Consider the following 19,980-nt stretch of genomic DNA (forward strand, 5'->3'; position numbering starts at 1 on the left):
ATTGAAAGGAAATGTAATCTTTATTTGATTGACTTTTTTCTTGTAAGTGGACATATAATTTGAAAATCAAATAGGTATGAACGAACTGTTCTCATAAAAAATCAAAAAAAGTTATCGTTAAAAACTGAATTTTACGAAAAAAATGAAATAGTACAACAAACCATAACTACAGATATTTTACCTTACACATACTCTTCTTCAATGCGAATTGCTAATTTCACTAATTTACGCATTAAAGTTAAAAAAAAATGAATATGCATTTGATAGTATTTTGTATCATTTAATTTTATATCATCATGATCATCGCATCTGCGTGTAACTGCACGACCTATATGGCTTACTGACACTTATCTTATTGAGTTGACTGAATATATATGGTCAAAATGACTTAAAATATAGCCAAGGCTGCGTGTTGAAGGCCGTACTTTGACCTAAAATGATTGTTACAAATTATGACTTGGATGGTGAGTTGTCTCAGTTGAACTCATACCACTTCGTATATCAACTCATTACAATACTGTTTGACCAAATGTTTAGCTGAGTTTATGTAAAATTTAAAATGGAAATGGGGAATGTTTCAAAGAGACAACGACCCGACCATAGAACAGACAACAGACGAAGGCCACCAATGGGTCGTAAATGCAGTGAGAAACCACCGCACCCCGAGGAGTCCTTCAGCTGTCCCCTAAACAAATATGTTACTAGTTCAGTGATAATGGACGTCATACTAAACTCCGAATTATTTTCTGTTTACAAAACTTTGAATTTTTCAAAAATCTAAGGATTTTCTTACGCCCAGGAGTAGATTACCTTAGCCGTATTTGGCACAACTTTTTGAAATTTTGGGTCCTCAATGCTCTTCAACTTTGTATTTGTTTGGCTTTTTAACTGTTTTGATCTGAGCGTCACTGATGAGTCTTATGTAGCCGAAACGCGCGTCTGGCGTATTGAATTATAATCCTGGTACCTTTGATAACTATTTACACCACTGGGTCGATGCCACTGCTGGTGGACGTTTCGTCCCCGAGGGTATCACCAGCCCAGTAGTCAGCACTTCGGTGTTGACATGAATATCAATTATATGGTCATTTTTATAAATTTTCTGTTTACAAAACTTTGAATTTTTCGAAAATCTAAGGATTTTCTTACGCCCAGGAGTAGATTACCTTAGCCGTATTTGGCACAACTTTTTGAAATTTTGGGTCCTCAATGCTCTTCAACTTTGTATTTGTTTGGCTTTTTAACTGTTTTGATCTGAGCGTCACTGATGAGTCTTATGTAGACGAAACGCGCGTCTGTCGTATTGAATTATAATCCTGATACCTTTGATAACTAATTATACACAAGAAACTAAAATGAAAGATCATACAAGACTAACAAATGCCAGAGGCTCCTGACTTGGGACATGTGCTAAAATACGGCTGGGTTAAACATGTTTTCTTAAAATCTCAACCCTCCCCTTTACCTCTAACCAATGTAGAAAAATCAAACGCACAACAATAGGCATAGTAAAACTCAGTTTAAGAGAAGTCCGAGTCCAATTACAAAATAGGTAACAAAAGAAACTAAACAATAATATATAAATTAACAAAGAAATATTGGCACTTACTGGCATGCGAGCTCCAGACCTCAATTAAACTGATTGAAAGATTATGTCTTCATCGTATGAATAGCAAGCACAATATTTCCCGTTAGGAATTTAGTATTATACCATCATAAAATATATGAGAAGAACAGTACCCGTGTCATGCCAACAACTGGTTTTAGAATACACATATTTAATTTCGATGCAAAGACCATATAAGTGAATCAATATTAAAGCCAAAATATGCTATCTTTAATGACCTGACACCAGTATCGTAACTATATCCTCTCCTTAATAAGTCTGTTTGGAGGTTTTGTTAGCTTTTGAGGTGAATACTGACATTTGTTTTGCTTTGTAAAGAATATTATTATAAAAGATTGGATGTGAAATACCTGAATATATAAGATGTCTACATGTTGAGTTATATTTACGAATGATAGCTTGTACCGATGATAAAGTTTAGTAAATGTTTTGACTAGTTTGTGATAACGGAAACCCTGGTGTAATAATTTTTCAGTAATACATAAATTTCTCTCGCTAAAATCTAATACGTTGTTACATACACGAGCGAATCATACAAGTTGAGATGTATAAAAACCATGAGATGGTGTCAAGGGAAAGTCACCATCTAAAAATGGAAAATTAACGATAGGAAATAAAAAATTATCTTCTTTAGCATAAATTTGTGTATTAAGCTTGCCGTTAATAATATAGATATCAAGATCGAGGAAAGGGCAGTGGTCGTTGTTAGTATTAGCTTTATTTAAAAGGTAGTTTAACAGGATACATTTCTTTAGTATAAATACTAAAGTCGTCATTATCGAGAGTCAATATATCATCCAAATATCTAAAAGTATTGCTAAATTTTTGTATCAAACGTTGTTTTGATGGGTCTGTGCTGATTTTAGTCATAAATTGTAACTCATACCAATACAAAAATTAAAAAAAAAAACAGGTCCGCAATAAGTGGTGCACAGCTAGTCTCCATTGAAACTCCGATAACTTGACGATATATGGAATCTCCAAAGCGAACAACAATGTCATCTAGAAGAAATTCAACGGCAGATATAGGATCAAAGCATGTCCAATTGACATAGTTCTTTTGTTTGTTGCTGCTATAAAAATGAACAAAAAGAGTTTGAACATATGTATTCGTACTCGGACTTTTTAAATATCAATTTCATTAGATGTGTGATTTTTTTCTTAGCAAGAATATGAGGCAAAGTGGCATATAAAGTCGAAAACTAATGTGTATGCACCATCAGAAAAGGGCGAATTGTTCTTGTTTCTTTCTGTGTTCCAATTTGGTTGTTTGCAAAGCTCGAAATTGTGTAACAAAGCAAATATTGCAGGTCTTTTCTGAAAGAATAAACTTCACCTGGTGCAGTTGTTTGCAGACACGATTTCCTAACTTTCAATGAGAAGAAAAACAACGCTTTTTAAAATAATTAAAAGTGCTCTATTACACATTGAAATTGCATTTTGAAATGAACTCACTGTTTGTTTTTGCTATTTGTCCTATTTAAAACAATGTTCTTTTCTTTTTCCCTTTTAAATTGTTATAAGCTATCCCTCAAAAACTATGTATCAATCAATTGTGAAAGGAATACGAATAATTCGAATAATATATATAAAAAATGGCTTTGCCCATACTCTCGATCAATTATATATGGTGGGATACCAATTTTTGATGACATTTAGGTACGTGTGAACAACGCATATACATTTAACATTTTATAAAGGTTTGTATGCAGACATTGCCAAAACCACGAACTCAAATATCGATTTCAAAGCAAGTTTTCCTCAATCTTCGAATATTTGTGACCCACGCAAGAAAAACAAATTCAGAGAATTTAGTTTGAAAATTCCCCCAAACTCACTTATATCATATATCATTAAACCTATCGATGCATAGTTTTATTTCTGTTGATGGATATGTACAAATTTGGCTGTTATCTGTCTTGTCGTTTTTAATGTTTTTGTAAAGGACCGAACAAGACACTCATACATTGTATGTACTAAAAAAAACCACCAGTAAACAACAGTAAAATATAAAAAAAAAGCAACGAAGATTATATAAAAAAGAAGATGTGATATGATTGCTAAATAAGACAACTATTCACAAAAGACCAAAATGACACAGACATTAACAAATATAGGTCACCGTACGGCCTTCAACAATGAGCAAAGCCCATACCGCATAGTGAGCTATAAAAGGCCCCGATAAGACAATGTAAAACAATTCAAACGAGAAAACTAACGGCCTTATTTATGTAAAATAAAAATAAAAAAATGAACGAACGAACGAAAAACAAATATGTAACACATAAACAAACAACAACCACTAAATTACAAGCTCCTAACTTGGGACAGGCACATACACAAATAATGTGGCAGGGTAAATATGTTAGCGGGATCCCAACCCTCCCCCTAACCTGGGACAGTGGTATAACAGTACAACATAAGAACGAACTATAAAAATCAGTTGAAAAAGGCTTAACTCATTAGATGGACAAAAATATTTAGAAAGATGCAGAAATAACTAGTACAAGTCTGAAAAAAATATGATAACGTACATAAAAGGTGAAGTGCATTTTGGCATTGATTAATATACACAAAACGCAAACGGTTTAATCAATAACCACGACAATATAAATATTAACCTTCAACAACAAAGCGGTGTCACCTCAACAGTAGTTCAACACAGTCATCAATAGATTAAACAGAACACATCATCAATATCATTGATCAAATTAACCAAAAAGCATTAACATACGCCATTGACAAGTAAAGATATGAATATAGGGAGGGATTTAAGTACATTAAAAATAAAACCTGGAGAATATTCTCCTTAATTTTTTATTAAAATTTGACGTTAGATGTTATCTTCAGTAGGACATTTGTCTGAATTTACCTACCTACTAGTACATTAATGGAAATTGTTATTTTTTGTTACGATTATTAGTCACAGGTGAGGTGCAGTCATACTCCTACACCTAAATATACAATTAAAATCACAGATCATATCATATATACAGATAAATTAAAATCTAATGTAATATTTTTTAATTTAGCAACTTAATTTATCGATACAGTAAAATTGATATCATGCATAGATTTCAGGTATGTTATAACTGCTGTATTCGCGATCGTATTCGACCAATGGCATTAGCAAAATTTGATGGTTAAATTGAGAATGCAAATGCGGAGTATGCTAAAGAGACAACAACTCGACCAAAGTGCAGAAAACAGCCGAAATTCAATAATGGGACTTCAACACGCGAAAAAAATCACACATCCGGCGTTTTGCCTCTGCTGGTCCCCAAATACAAATGTGTTCTAGTTCAGTGAAAAGGTGCATGATACAAAACATATAAATGAATTATTATTGTCTTCATCACCACTTGATCAACGCTTCCTACGTATACCTAATGTCCCTCAATAATGGAACATCACACAGAATGATTTATGTATACTAAGTAGTTGTAGTTACGGTCATTGTAGCAGGGTAACAAAAATATATGTAAATCTTTAACAATAACAATGAAATATACAATTGTATAATTTGAATATATATATATTTATATATATACATATAGTGTTACCAAAGATACATACTTTTCACGCTTTCTCTGTTAGTCCCTTATGTACATATATTTATCTGGTTTTTACATATACTTTTACTACAATTATATCAAATTGTTATAGTCAAATCCATTTCATTCAACGTAATGCTGAGCTCCAACGTAAATAAAGGTCGGTTGAGACATACTTACACGGACATAACAGAACATATAAGTTTTCTTAAAGCTGTCTGTTTCTTTCGACGGTGATTATCAACACGTGACTACTGTATTGTATTTAGTCTTTTTTTTTAAACTCAGGAATAGATTACCTTAGTTAGTGGTAATGGCAAAACTTTTCAGAATTTTTTTTTGGTCCTCGTTACTCTTTCTGTGACTTAATTTGGCGTCTTTTTCTTCAAGCGTCACTGATGAGTCTTTTGTAGAAGAAAGGCGCGTCTGGGGAAAAACCAGCATATGAATTTTAGTATCTATGATGATATATTGTTATCCTAACCTGTCGGATAGACTCAGAACATTTCCATGAAACACCTAGTAATAGTTTGGTATCAATACCTAAAATCAACTTGCCAATTCCTATATATTGAACGATTATGATTTCGCTTAAGTATTTCTTACTGACGGCAAACACGTTCAAAGGTTGCTTTGCTTGACTATAAAATCAAACAGTTCTGATAAGGGGAAACAGTCATTCTTTGATAAATGTATTGGTTCAGAAAAAAGAGAGAGGAGTGGTGTTTTCATCTGAGCGTCACTGAAGAGTCCAATGTAGACGAAACGCGCGTCTGGCGTATCAAATTACAAGCCTTGTACCTTTGATATTTCATGTTCAAAGATATTCAATGGTAAAAATCATCAATCATAAATTGTAAATTCTCAATTCAAAAACCAACAGTCACATTCCCGGAATCGTGTTTTAATTTTCTTGGAAAAAAATGGGAGAAAAAGACGGGGGTAATTTGAAATAACCAAGACCTACTTCATAATAATTCAATGTATACTTTCTACACGTAATACACGATGGTATTGTTTAAAATTTGCAGGTGCTGAAGTGCATCTTTATTTTACTTCACAGTTTTTCCCTTTATTTGTCCTCGTACTATTTTTGTTATCTTGGGTATGAATTTTGACGTGACAGGGTTCCACTATCGTGTTTTTGTTGTTTTTTTTAAGTGTACTAGTACCTAATGCAGGTGTGGTTTGACGTTCGATTCAGATGCAAGAGGTTTTTACAGTGTTGTTTCTATATGCGCCTTGCATTTTGTTTACTTAAGTTTTCTTTATCAGGAATGGAAGTACTATATGCTGACTAAATTAAAATTATCGACCATTTTCATAATGGTTTTCAACCTTTATTTTGAACAATGGCTATTAATATCGTTTAGTACAAATACCTTTATTGAGCATGCACACTGTCTCGAAATCTGATCAACGCAGTATATCCTTCCAGGAATATCATTTTCAGGGATGGATAATTAAAGTAAAAGTATAAAAACCGCTGTGAAATGTTAAACAATTTTAGAAAAATGTCAACTTAAAAAGAAAATACGTGGTATTATACGCAAGAACATGGAAATAATTGTGTTATTACGTTTAACCATATTACTCGTTTTCTTTGTCATGCATGTACCGTAGTTAATGAAATAAACAACGTCGTCCCAGGTAAAATAGCCATAAACATAGTATCATCGGTCATCTCAATTAGATTGCTCTTCGCCGTTTCGGCTAAAACGAAAAATCAATCTCGTTGAAATGCCTGACGATAATCTATAAATTTTGTTTGAGTTTCCATGTAAGTATTTGTATGAGGTTTAATCTCGACTTTATGATTTTGCTGCTATTAGAATTTTTCTATTGATTGATTGTTTGCCTGACGTCCAGTGTCAAATAAAGGTATGATAGACACAAGGATGTAAATGAAATGTAACTCTATTATATTATCTCCGTTACAAATAATGACAAAAAAACGTAAATATTTTGAAAGCATATTTATGTCGTTTTTCTCAAGGTGCAATCAGGAACCCAGAGAAGGATGTATACCCGGAGTCGATCACTGATCCATTATGAGCATGCTGACTGCCATTAGATCTGACCAGTACAGTATCACCTTTTTGGAGTGTCATCACAGCCATGTTACTGCCGGAGGAATATGCTTCTTTATCCCTTGCATAAGTGTATGCCATGTGTTGAAGATTTTTAGTAATTTCTGTTTCAAGGTGTTTTCCAGGTTCGGCCAAAGTATGAACATAAAAAGCGTATAGTCCTGGAATTTCACAAGTGAAAATTCCCGTTAGACTGTTGTAGTCGCTTCCTTCGTTTGTATACACTGTACCAAAGCGGATAATTTGATCGTCACCAAGATTAAAGACGTCTCTACTTAGGACGGCCGTAAATCCTATTCTAGGCGTTTTACCTACAACAACAAAAAAATGTCATTCTAAAATTACTTTGAAAAGCAATGATATGTATAATTAAATATAAAGTATTGATATATGTTTTCAATGTTTCAGTTTGATAAATATGTATGATTGATACTGAAACTGAAAATAATCCATAGTTAAAATATATCAAGGTCATTTACATTGATAAATAGGGTCGGTTGAAAACCAGGCTTTACTACAAAAGTGATGATTTCAACTTTGTAAACTTTCCATTTCTATAGGAATAAGCGCAGGAGTATCTGCACACAGAATACATGACCAAGTTGATAATATATTCAATTGCTTATATTCCCTTTAACGATTTCTTTCGTAGTGGGTTGCTGTTCACAAAGAAGATATCAAAACAAGAGTTCAAAGTGATGAAGTTGAAATCATCGTATTGTAAGTTTTATGGACGCCACCGTTTCCCGTATGTATGTGAAATTACGAATTAGACTTAATACCGGGTTTAAATATATAAGAAGATAAGGTATGAATTCCAATGAGACTACTCTTCATCCAAGTTGCAATTTGTAAATGCAAACCATAAATTAAATCAAAGTACGGCCTTCAACACGAATAAATTAATACGAGCAAAACGACTCCGGTGTCACATGAGGAGCTCATTCTTATATATGGAACAACTATGAATGCCGACAGGTGTTGTTGGGGTTCGTGTTGCTTTTTTTTTGTTTTGTGTTTCGTGAAATTGTGTTTGTCTGATAGTATTTTTCTCTTTAGCCATCCATGACGTTGTCCTTTTATTATCGACTTATGAATTTGAACGTCCTTCTGGTATCATATCCTCTCTCTTTTAGTATTTCCATACTTTTATACCTTAAAACAATATGTGGTCTAATCAATAGGTTTCTTCCGTTGATATTATATGATTTGAAATTGCACTATATGTACTACGGGTGAATGAATTCACGAGATACATTTTGTTCCCAGTCTATTACCTTAAGACACCAGTAAAGTCATATGATCTTAAAATTTAACGTGATGTTTTAATCCTTATCATGACGGTTTTGACTGTGTCATTATTTGCATGGTGGATAATACATGCATATATATATACACATTAGCGTACATTGTCTAATTTATCTTGTTCTCTTTTGCATGTTTGAGACCGGCAAGGTTATCATATTTCAGAATGGATTTAGTGCATCACTAAACTAATGCCATATATGATATTGATGTAAAAATAATATCATGCATAGGTTGACTTGGTGCCGGCGAACACTGGACATTGCAGCGATGCATACTGATATATACTATCCAAAATCGCCATACATTTATATAATGCTATTAACCATGTCTGTCACTTACGGTATAGAAACATTTTGATACATACTTATTCATTTTACTTACTGATTTTGACTTGTGATTGGACAGCTGCCATTTTGGCTTCCAGATTCTGTACATCTACTTGTAGCTGATGCATATTCTGCATATCTATTTGAAGTTCATGCAGTTCATTAGCAGTATCAAGAAATCTCTTTTGATCATTTCCTGAAAGGAAATATGTTCCATATAACTGAAGAGATAAAGTAATACGGTCTAAAATATACCTGATGTTGAAACCGAAAAAAATAATAAAGAGTAAATCTATCATAAGATAATTGTTATTTTCTAGCTTGATCTAAAAATATCAGAACGCATTCATTGATTCTTAATGGCTGTTTAACTTATATCTTAGATCTAAATATTAACACTCTTAAAAATATATTACTTTTTTGTTATGTTCTGATATCATGTTTAGCACTGTAAAATTTATTAGTTATCAGAATTTTAAATCAAATCTTGAATTCAAAGATATTGTTTTGAAAAGTCTACCAATTTTCTTTGAACAAAAAATCTTGTATAATCATTTGATTTTGCTATTTGATTTGGAACTTTCCGTTTTAAATTCACTTCGGAGTTCATTTTTTTGTGATTTTACTTTTTTGTACTTCACACTTTAATAACAAAAAAGGAACGATATGTCTTTCTTAAACAAATCAAGTAACATGAAGTATAGGAATATGGATAGCAGTACCTGCCTTTCAAATTCAATACTATTTTGAAATCGTTAAAACTTACCTTTATGAATTTCGTCAAATTGCGCTTTACTCCTGTATGTCACTTTCTTTATCTCGTTCAGTTCTCTTTTTGTTTCTGCAAGGTCTTGTCTTGTGTCTTTGAGAGTCTGTTTTGTGTTTGCAAGTTCCTGATCTAGGATCTCCTTCGAATCTTCAAATTCTTTTTTAGTATTTGACAGGTCCAGCCTGGTTTCTAAAAGAACAGTCTTGAGTTCATTTAGTTCTTTCCATATTTGAGAAACATCACCATTGACCCCACCGATGTCTGCATAAATACCTGAAAGACAGTTACAAAGGAAACAGTATATAACTAATTTAAAATCAAACACCATTTTTATAATGGTTTCTTATCACTGTAAGGAACATAGGTTGTATATTGTTAAATACAACTCAATTATTGATAAGACATGCATTGTTATGTCCTGGACTTGTTGTTCAATTCATAGGTGTGGCATGATCGGCATTTACAAAGAATTCGGCTTAAACCAGTATTGTGCCAGTCCTAATTAAAATTACAGTACGTTGAGAGTATTTTGCTCCGTGTTATATTATGTCCGAGTACACAGTTATCGTTCTTTGATTATCGTAGTACCTAGTACCTAGTGTGGACAGTGTGTTACTTGCCAATTTTTTTAATTAACCCCTTCCGAATGTATTTGTTCATGTTCAATGCCTAAAATAGCAAGTTGGGGGATGAAATTACACTGTAAAAATGTATGGGTCATGAATTTTAAAGTAAAGTAGTGATTTGGTCCAGCTGAAAAAGGGAAAAAAAATGCACTTCGGAAGCTGTCAAAAGACTTCAAGAACCCCTTAACAAACCATTGTCCTTATTTTGAATTACTCGATGACGTTTTTCTATTATTTTGATATAATTTGTCCCAAAGGTAGGACAACACACTGTTGAAATATTATCGAGAAGGTGCAGGTGTTTTGTTTTTTTTTATTTTCGTTTATTGTCTAGAAGAAATTAACTACGAAATAACTGTGTACTCGGACCAAATGCTGTGTAGTTGAGAAGAAAAAAAGCAATAAAACGCTGTTTCGTAGCTTTTTCTATATTTTTACGTGCATATGATGATCTTATGTCATGGATTGATTTTTTTGTACCATACAGAAGATTTTGTAGGAAACCACTGAACCACAAAGATGACATCAGAAACTAAACATTGTTTTGACATTATGTTTAATGTTTAATTGTTTCATTCCTCAAAATGTATTAATAATTTTTTTCCATTTGACTAGCTTTCTATGAATAAACTCATTATAGATACCCGGATTAAAAAAATATATTTGCGCCCGACGCGGGTTTTGTCAACAAAAGACTCAAAAGTAACTGCTAGTACTCTTAAATCGTACTTGCATGTTGATTTGACCTGTTGACACAATTTGTAATGCATTTATGTAACATGTGTGTAACGCGATGTTTACCTATTATATGTTATATCTCGTCTCATTTTTTCTTGCTATTCTCACTTGATAAGTATCAAGTATGATTATAAATTTTCACATCTGTACTCTGAACAACAAATTTATTAAATTCGTAATAAATGTTTACCTGGAACCTATGTTAAAATTGTTTTTCTATGTACGTTGATATTTAACGCCATCTTATGCCAGGTTAAAGTTGTTTTTTTGATACTGATCTGATCTTACATCCTATTTATTACTACTAAAATTGAGAAGGGAAATGGGGAATGTGTCAAAGCGACAACAACCCAACCTTAGAACAGACAACAGCAAAAGGCCACCAATGAGTATTCAATGTAGTGAGAAACTCCCGCACCCGAAGGCGTCCTTCAGCTGACTCCTTAAAAATATGTATACTAGTTCAGTGATAATGGACGTAATACTAAACTCCGAATTATACACAAAAAACTTAAATTAAAAATCACAAGACTAAAAAAGACCAGAGGCTCCTAACTAAGGACAGGCGAAAAATTGCGGCGGGGTTAAACATGTTTATGAGATCTCAACCCTCCCCTATATCTCTAGCCAATGTAGAAAAGTAAACACATAAAAATACGCCCATTAAAATTCAGTTCAAGAGAAGTCAGAGTAGCACTAGTATCGTTTTTTTTTTTATAGGCACATTCGTATCAATACTTTATTTATATTTTGTCATAGATCAAACGTATTTGTGCAGTGTATGTTTACTTGTTTTTGTTTAAATAAACTCATCATAGATACCAGGATTAAAATTTTATATATACGCCAGACGAGCGTTTCGTCTACAAAAGACAGACTCATCAGTGACGCTCGTATAAAAAACATGTTTAAAAGGACAAATACAAAAGAAACAGTGAAACTCATAAATCCAAAACAAACTGACAACGCCATGGCTAAAAATCAAAAAGAATAAAGAACGAAGTTAAAGAACATTGAGGAACAGAAATTCCTAAAAGTTTTGCCAAAAAAGCTAAGGCAATCTATTCCTGATGTAGATTAGCCTTAGAATTTCAAATATTCAAATTTTCGTTAACAGCTAATTTATTATTATGAACATACATGTATCAATGATAACTCTAGTCAACCCAAAAATGCTGACTACTGGGCTTGTGATAATGTCTTTTTGATCGAATTAAGCAATTTCAGTTGACATCTTATTATAATGTGTCTTGTAATTTAAAAATGTAACACCACTGTCGCCTGTTAGGGTCAAAGGTTGTGACATGTTAAAACCTTTAAATCCACTGCATTTGTATGCACATATCCTATATCAGAAGCCTGTTGTTCAGTGGTTGTCGTTTGTTAGTGTGAATCACATATCCTATATCATAAGCCTGTTATTCAGTGATTGTCGTTTGTAAGTGTGGTTCATGGGTGTTTCTACGTTTTTTATATATAAATTAGACATAGTTTTCCTGTTTGAATTTTTTTTACTTTCAATTTGGTTATTTAGGGTCTTGTTAGATTGCTGTTCAGTGTAGGCCAAGGTTCTATGTTGAATACCTTACTTATAATTGTTATCTTATTATATATTGAAACTTGGATGGAGAGTTTGACAATAGCAGTACCCATCCTAACAAGTTTTTCTTGTTTATCTCCCGTGTTCTTTTGTGAATTCTAAAATTTATCCCCCATCTTAAACTAAAAATCATCATTTCTTACATGTTGGCGAATATCTCATGAAGAAAACAAAAACAATAAAACACTATGCAAATATTGTTTACACTGATGTTTACTTTGATATTTATTTAAGGCATCGAATGGGTAAGGTAAAGTGTGGCAATAACATAAAACGTTCGCTATTAAAAAACAGATGTTCCAAAATAAAATATTTGGCAATGCTTCCATGAAAATGTCAATAAAATTTGCGAAAATATAAAGTAAGACCCGGCTGATTTTTGTTACCCTCATATATATTCGATTGTCTTATAAATCGAATGTAGAAAAATGTTTCAGCTGATATCAAAACTACTTTTTTGATGAACATTCAATTATAATAGAAAACAAATTTGAAAATAGAGAAGATAAACAAATTAAAGTTATGAAGCAAATATTCAGTCATTAAACATTGCGTCTACACAAACCCTTGATGAAGAAATACCGAGTCCTTGCATAAAAATGTAATAAATCACTCAGTATGTGTCGTGAGTAATTTCTACTGAATGTCACTGTATCAAGTCAGAAATATGACAGTTGTTTGTCATTCGTTTGATGTGTTTGATCGTTTGATTTTGATATTTGATTAGGGACTCTCGGTTTTGAAATTTCCTCTGAGTTCGTTTTTTGCTTACTTTTCACTATCATACGTACAAACTACTGTAGTAGACAAATCCGCCACAAAAATCAGTGTTTGTAGTCTTAGAAATAATGAAACAAACATATGTGGGTATATGTGAATGACATAACAACCAAACGATACAAACAACATAAACATGTTATAGACATCTACAGATCGTCACGTTAACAAAAAGCATTGAACAATAAGCAGGTGACCATTCAATCTTCCAGAGTATGAAAAAGTTAATAAAACCAAGTTAAATCCACCGTTTTGTACATAAGTAAATGCCTGTACCAAGTCAGGAATAGGAGAGTCGTTATCAATTCCTTTGATGTGTTTAAACTTTTGATATTGCTATTGTGTTATGAACGGTCCTTTTTTGAAATTTCCCCGAGTTTAAGTATTTTTGTTATTTTACTTTTTGAACATAACCGAGGTTACATTTCATCACCAGTATTAATCACGCCTTTTAAAAAGCAAATTGACAAATGACGCACTACATGTACTTCCACTAACGGGTGATTGACTAAGCCAACATGTTATATTTAAGGTCTATAGAGTCTGAAAATTTTCTTGCGGGTATATACATGAAGTTTATAAAGTTAACTAGTCACGAATAAGGTGTAGCCATATACCTACACTTTTTACAATTAAGATCACATCATATGTACATTACAATCTAATAAAATATCTTGAAAGTGTGCAATTATACTGTATTGATACAGTAAAAGTGATCTTATGAATTCTTTGTTGTATATTTCAACTTTTTAAATCTATTCCGTATTCGACCTAAGACCAATGAATATGCATTGCTATAAGACGTGTCACGGTATTTTGCCATCCAAAATCCATGTGTTTAGATTTGATGTTCATTTGTTATTCTCATCGGATATTGTCAAATGTGTTATCGTTTGTTGTAAAAAAAACAAATTTTATTAATTTTCTGTTATATATTGACCTACAATCGTTGTTATGTAACTCACACGTCAACTAAACATAGGCCTTGTCACATTGACCTACAATCGATGTATGTAACTCACACGTCAACTAAACATAGGCCTTGTCACATTGACCTACAATCGATGTTATGTATCTCACACATTAACTAAACAGAGGCCGTGTCACATTGACCTACAAACGGTGTTATGAAACTCACACGTCAACTAAACATAGGCCTTGTCACATTGACCTACAATCGGTGTTATGTAACTCACACGTCAACTTAACAAAGGCCTTGTCACATTGACCTACAAACGGTGTTTTGTAACTCACACGTCAACTAAACATAGGCCTTGTCACATTGACCTACAATCGGTGTTATGTATCTCACACGTCAACTAAACATAGGCCTTGTCACATTGACCTACAATCGGTGTTATGTAACTCACACGTCAACTAAACATAGGCCTTGTCACATTGACCTACAATCGATGTTATGTATCTCACACATTATCTTAACAAAATTACGTTCTTATTCACGACCACCAATCCAACTAAGTCATACACAAATGATATGAAAACAAGTGCGTTAAACCGACTTCCGAGTATGCAGTAGAAGTAATAAACAATCAAGACACACATTAACTAAACAAAATTACGTTCCTATTCATAAAACTCAATGTTTACATGTAGTTTTAATCATATTTTGTATACATGCTGTCGAAAGTCATTGTACGCCTTGTGTATGTTGAGTGTACACAAAACTAGGCATTTAAAACAATTTACCATGTATATTTAAGGCAAAAACGATTTTTGAATCAAATTGATATTTATAACAATTATTGATAAAGTTCTTTACAGAAATATTTATCTAAGCTTGATATATTTATTTGTTATAAAAAAACTTTACGTAGCTTTATCAACCCTTGATAAAGAATCAAAGCATCATCATTGCCGAACATGTACTTCATTTGAAAAGGTCTTTCCGAATCGACTGGACGTACATAGAAATTTTTGCCACTGGTCTTAACTCAAACAACGATTCACTCATAAATGCATAAGTTAAGAATTGTGAGAAAAATTGTATTGTTTGTCTTGTGTATCAGATCTGTTCAAATACACTCAGAAATTAAAGAATAGTTATCAAAAGGTATCAGGATAATGATTAAGTACGCCAGACGTGCGTTTTGTGTTCATAAGACTCATCAGTGACGCTCATATCAAAATATTTATAAAGCCAAACAAGTACAAAGTAAAAGAGCATTGAGGATCCATAATTCCAAAAAGTTGTGCCAAATTCGGCTTAGGTAATCTATTCCTGGGATAAGAAAATCCTTAGTTTTTCGAAAAATTCAAAGTTTTGTAAACAGGAAATTTATAAAATGACCACATTATTGATATTCATGTCAACACCGAAGTGTTTACTACTGGGCTGGTGATACCCTAGGGGACGAAATGTCCACCAGCAATTGCATCGAGGATTATGATTTAGTGCGCCAGACGAGCGTTTCGTCTACATAAGACTCATCAGTGAGGCTCATATCAAAATATTTATAAAGCCAAACAAGTACAAGTTGAAGAGCATTGAGGATCCAAAATTCCAAAAAGTTGTGCCAAATTCGGCTATGGTAAACTATGCCTGGGATAAGAAAAGCCTTAGTTTTTTGAAAAATTCAAAGTTATGTAAACAGAAAATTTATAAAAATGACCACATTATTGATATTCATGTCAACACCGAAGTGTCGAAGTGTTGACTACTGGGCTGGTTATACCCTCGTGTTAACTATGTCCTGAATGTTTGTTTTAAATTCTGTTTCATGGTGTTTTCCAGGTTCTGACAAAGTATTGACACAGAAAACGTGTAGCCCTGAAATTTTAAACGTGAAGATAACCGTTATACTATTGTACTCGCTTGTTTCATTTGTATACATCAAAGATTTACGACGTCTTTACTGATGATTGATGTTAATCGTATTAAAGGAATTTTGCCTGACACAAGAGGACAGATTTTCAATATATTCGTCCTTAAAATGTCTTTTGAATTAAACTGCAAGATCAATTCTAAAAAAAGGGGGGTCTACAAAATCTGAGAAACCTTAATTCTTGACTTTATCCAATAACCGTCATATTCCAGATTTATTCACTTTACATATTTCTCTATAAGGTTTTACAATTATGAATATTTTGGTCGTATGACGTTTGACGTGACTGGGTATATACAATTTGGTCGTACCTGCAGGTGCAGATGAGTTCGAAAGGACGATTCGGACGCTATATATTTTTTACACTGTTATTTCCATATTGTGTATCCTTCGTTTATATTTTACTGAAATTATTCTTTACAGAGAATTTGTATCAACATTTCATTCAGGTGGACAAGATTGATATATTTTCAACATTATCAGATACTTAATGGACCAAAAACGTCTAATGCAACATATACAATTTTCCTAAGTGAGTTTTTATCATACTCATATATTACTAGGAATCAGCTTCTTAAACAAACATAAACAGACTCCAGAAGGTCAATAATAGATTGGTTGTCAATAGTTTACAGGAGCCATTATAATATATAACGATAAAAATAGCACCAAGTAAAAACAAATTATGAACTAGAAAAATGACATGTCTGAAAGGGTTACACTTTTCCATTTTCCAGTGTCATACAAAAACAAAAAAATCACACTCATGAACGTAGAGTAATTCAAGTTCATGATTTAAAAAAATTAAATTCTAACTCTAGGAATACTGTATCATTCTATTCTATTAACTACAAAATGAATTATTCAGGGTTCGATCTCTAACAATATAGAACGGCTTTGGTACCCTTATTTTAGATTCGTTTCTCAAAGATTGTGATTTGAAAATAAGAGTTTTCACCAAATAATAATGTATTTACACAGGAAAATGGAGCCCATAGATTTGTATACTTTAGGTTATTCATCTTCAGCTGTAAAATATTTGATCATATTCGACCGAAGACCCTGGTGCACTCTGTTGACGCAAACCTTTATAAATGTATGATGACATATTTCAATAATATCATAACCTCCTTTGAATGTATATAGATTTGCATACCTGTTAACAGTACATCTTGATAAGAATGGCTTATGTACCTTTGAAGTGTACCGAACAAATATTTCTTTATGATATTTAGATCTTATTTATCTATAGTGAATATATGTTAAGGTCAAGGAACAGTAAATGGGCTATGTCGCAGATTTTGCTCAAATTTTGCATACAATTTTGACTCGGTGAACTACAACTGACAATCGAAAAAATAATGCATTTATCTCTTTTATTATCTGAAATATTGCAGATTGATTTCTTTTAATATGGGTGAATATTTGTATAGAAAGCACAAACAATCAGCGAAAAAACATACAATATTTGTCTTAAAATCGCCAAATCTTTTATTCTACTCCATAGATTTGTTTTTTAAAACTGTATGCTGTTGACACATAAAATTCCGTTATAATGATGCAAAATAAGGATAGGGTCACCGACTTCGTTTGTTGTCTAATAATCATTTTTTTCACCTTGTTGGTAGTGAAAAACGTCAAAAATCAACGTTTTACGGCCTGCAACACTGCGACGTTACGATTATTTCGACATTTTATAGGATTTTTTCACAAAGAACACAACATTGAATGATGTATACCGTAAAAACGAAGTCGGTGACCCTATCTTTATTTACATCATTATAACGGTAATTTATGTATCAACAACATATAGTTTTTTTAAGAAAAATCTATGGAGTAGAACTAGAGATTTGGCGATTTTAAGACAAATTTTAGAAGGTTTTATGCCGATTTTATGTGCTTTCTATACAAATGCTCACCAATTTTGTAAGAATTCAATCAGTAATATTTTAAATGATAAATGAAATCAATGCATTATTTTTTCGATTTTCAGTTGAAGTTCATCGAATCAGAGTTGTATGCAAAATTTTACTGAAATCTGTGACATAGCCCATTTACTGTAACTTGACCTTAAGATACATAGATATAGGAAGATGTGATATGAGTGCCAATTAGACAACTCTGCATCCAAGTCACAATGAATTAAAGTAAACCGTTATCGGTCAAGGTACTTACGGTCTTCAAAACGGAGCCTAGCTACGCTCACACCGAACAGCAAGCTGTAACGGACCCAAACAATTACTTGTGTAAAACCATTCAAACGGTAAAACCAGCGGTCTCATCTAAATAAAAGACGAGAAACGAGAAACACTTATGAATAAAATTGAGAAAGGAAATGGGACATGTGTCAAAGCGACAACAACCCGACCATAGAGCAGACAACAGCCGAAGGTCTTCAATTTAGCGAGAATTCCCGCACCCGTAGGTGTCCTTCAGCTGGCCCTTAAAAAATATGTATACTAGTACAGTGATAATGGACGTCATACTAACTCCGTATTATACACAAGAAACTAAAATTAAAAATCATACAAGACTAACAAAGGCCATAGGCTCCTGACCTGGGACAGTCGCAAAATTGCGGCGGGGTTAAACATGTTTATGAGATCTCAACCCTCCCCTATACCTCTAGCCAATATAGAAAAGTAAACGCATAACAATACGCACATTAAAATGCAGTTCAAGAGTAGTCAGAGTAGCACGAGTCCGATGTCAAAAGATGTAACAAAAGAAAATAAATAAAATGACAATAATGCATAAATAACAACACACTACTAGCAGTTTACTGACATGTCAGCTCCAGACCTCAATCAAACTGATTGAAAGGTTTTGTCTTCATCATATGACTATCAAGCACAATCCCGCCCGTTAGGGGTTTAGTATCATACTATCATAAAATATATGAGAAGAACATAACTTGTGTCATATATATGAACCATATAAACAGACGACAACCACTGAACAACAAATTCCTGATTTAGGACAGGTGCAAACAAATGAAGCGGGATTAAACGTTTTAGTGATACCAAACCTTCTCCCTTTTCTGGAGTAATAGTATAACATCACAACATAGAAAGACACACTGTCAAATATCAATTAGAATGGCTTAACGCAATCAAAAAACATATAGTAACCCAAATTAACACACAATGAACGAAAAAAATGATCTGTGATAAAATGTAAATACAAAGTTAATAAAAATAAGGGATGGATAATTAAAGTAAAAGTATAAAAACCGCTGTAAAATGTTAAACAATTTTAGAAAAACATCAACTTTAACAAAAACATTACGTCATATTATACGAAAGTAAATGAAAATAATTTTCTTAATATTAAGTTTGACTATATTACTCGTTTTCTCTATCATGCATGTACCGTAGTTATTGACATAAACAACGTCGTCCCAGGTAAAATAGCAAAAACAGAGTATCATTGGTCATCTCAATTGGATTGCTCTTCTCATTTTCGCCGTCCCGGCTAAAACGAAAAATCAATCTCGTTGAAATGCATGACGATAATCTATAAGTCTTGTTTGAGTTTCTATATAAGTATTTGTATGAGGTTTAATCTCGCTTTTATGATGTTTCTGCTCTCAGAATTTTTCTACTGATTGATTGTTTGCCTGACGTCCAGTGTCAAATAAAGGTATGATAGATACAAGGATGTAAATGAAATGTAACTCTATATATTTATCTCCGTTACAAATAATGACAAAAAAACGTAAA

The 19,980-nt window shown here is 32.7% G+C and overlaps 1 protein-coding gene across 1 annotated transcript; it reads right to left on the reverse strand.

Moving 5' to 3' along the window:
- Positions 1 to 7,142: 7,142 nt before the first annotated feature.
- On the reverse strand, positions 7,143 to 10,047 carry LOC139525999 (heavy metal-binding protein HIP-like). Its single transcript, XM_071321184.1, has 3 exons — positions 9,672 to 10,047; positions 8,961 to 9,101; positions 7,143 to 7,582 (listed from the first exon to the last, which is right to left on the reverse strand). Exons 1-3 carry the CDS (start codon positions 10,000 to 10,002, stop codon positions 7,173 to 7,175), a joined length of 882 nt encoding a protein of 293 aa, XP_071177285.1. The 5' UTR covers positions 10,003 to 10,047; the 3' UTR covers positions 7,143 to 7,172.
- Between the last annotated feature and the right edge of the window lie 9,933 nt (positions 10,048 to 19,980).

The sequence above is a fragment of the Mytilus edulis genome, chromosome 6, assembly GCF_963676685.1.
Source record: "Mytilus edulis chromosome 6, xbMytEdul2.2, whole genome shotgun sequence".
Classification (NCBI taxonomy): Eukaryota; Metazoa; Mollusca; class Bivalvia; order Mytilida; family Mytilidae; genus Mytilus; species Mytilus edulis.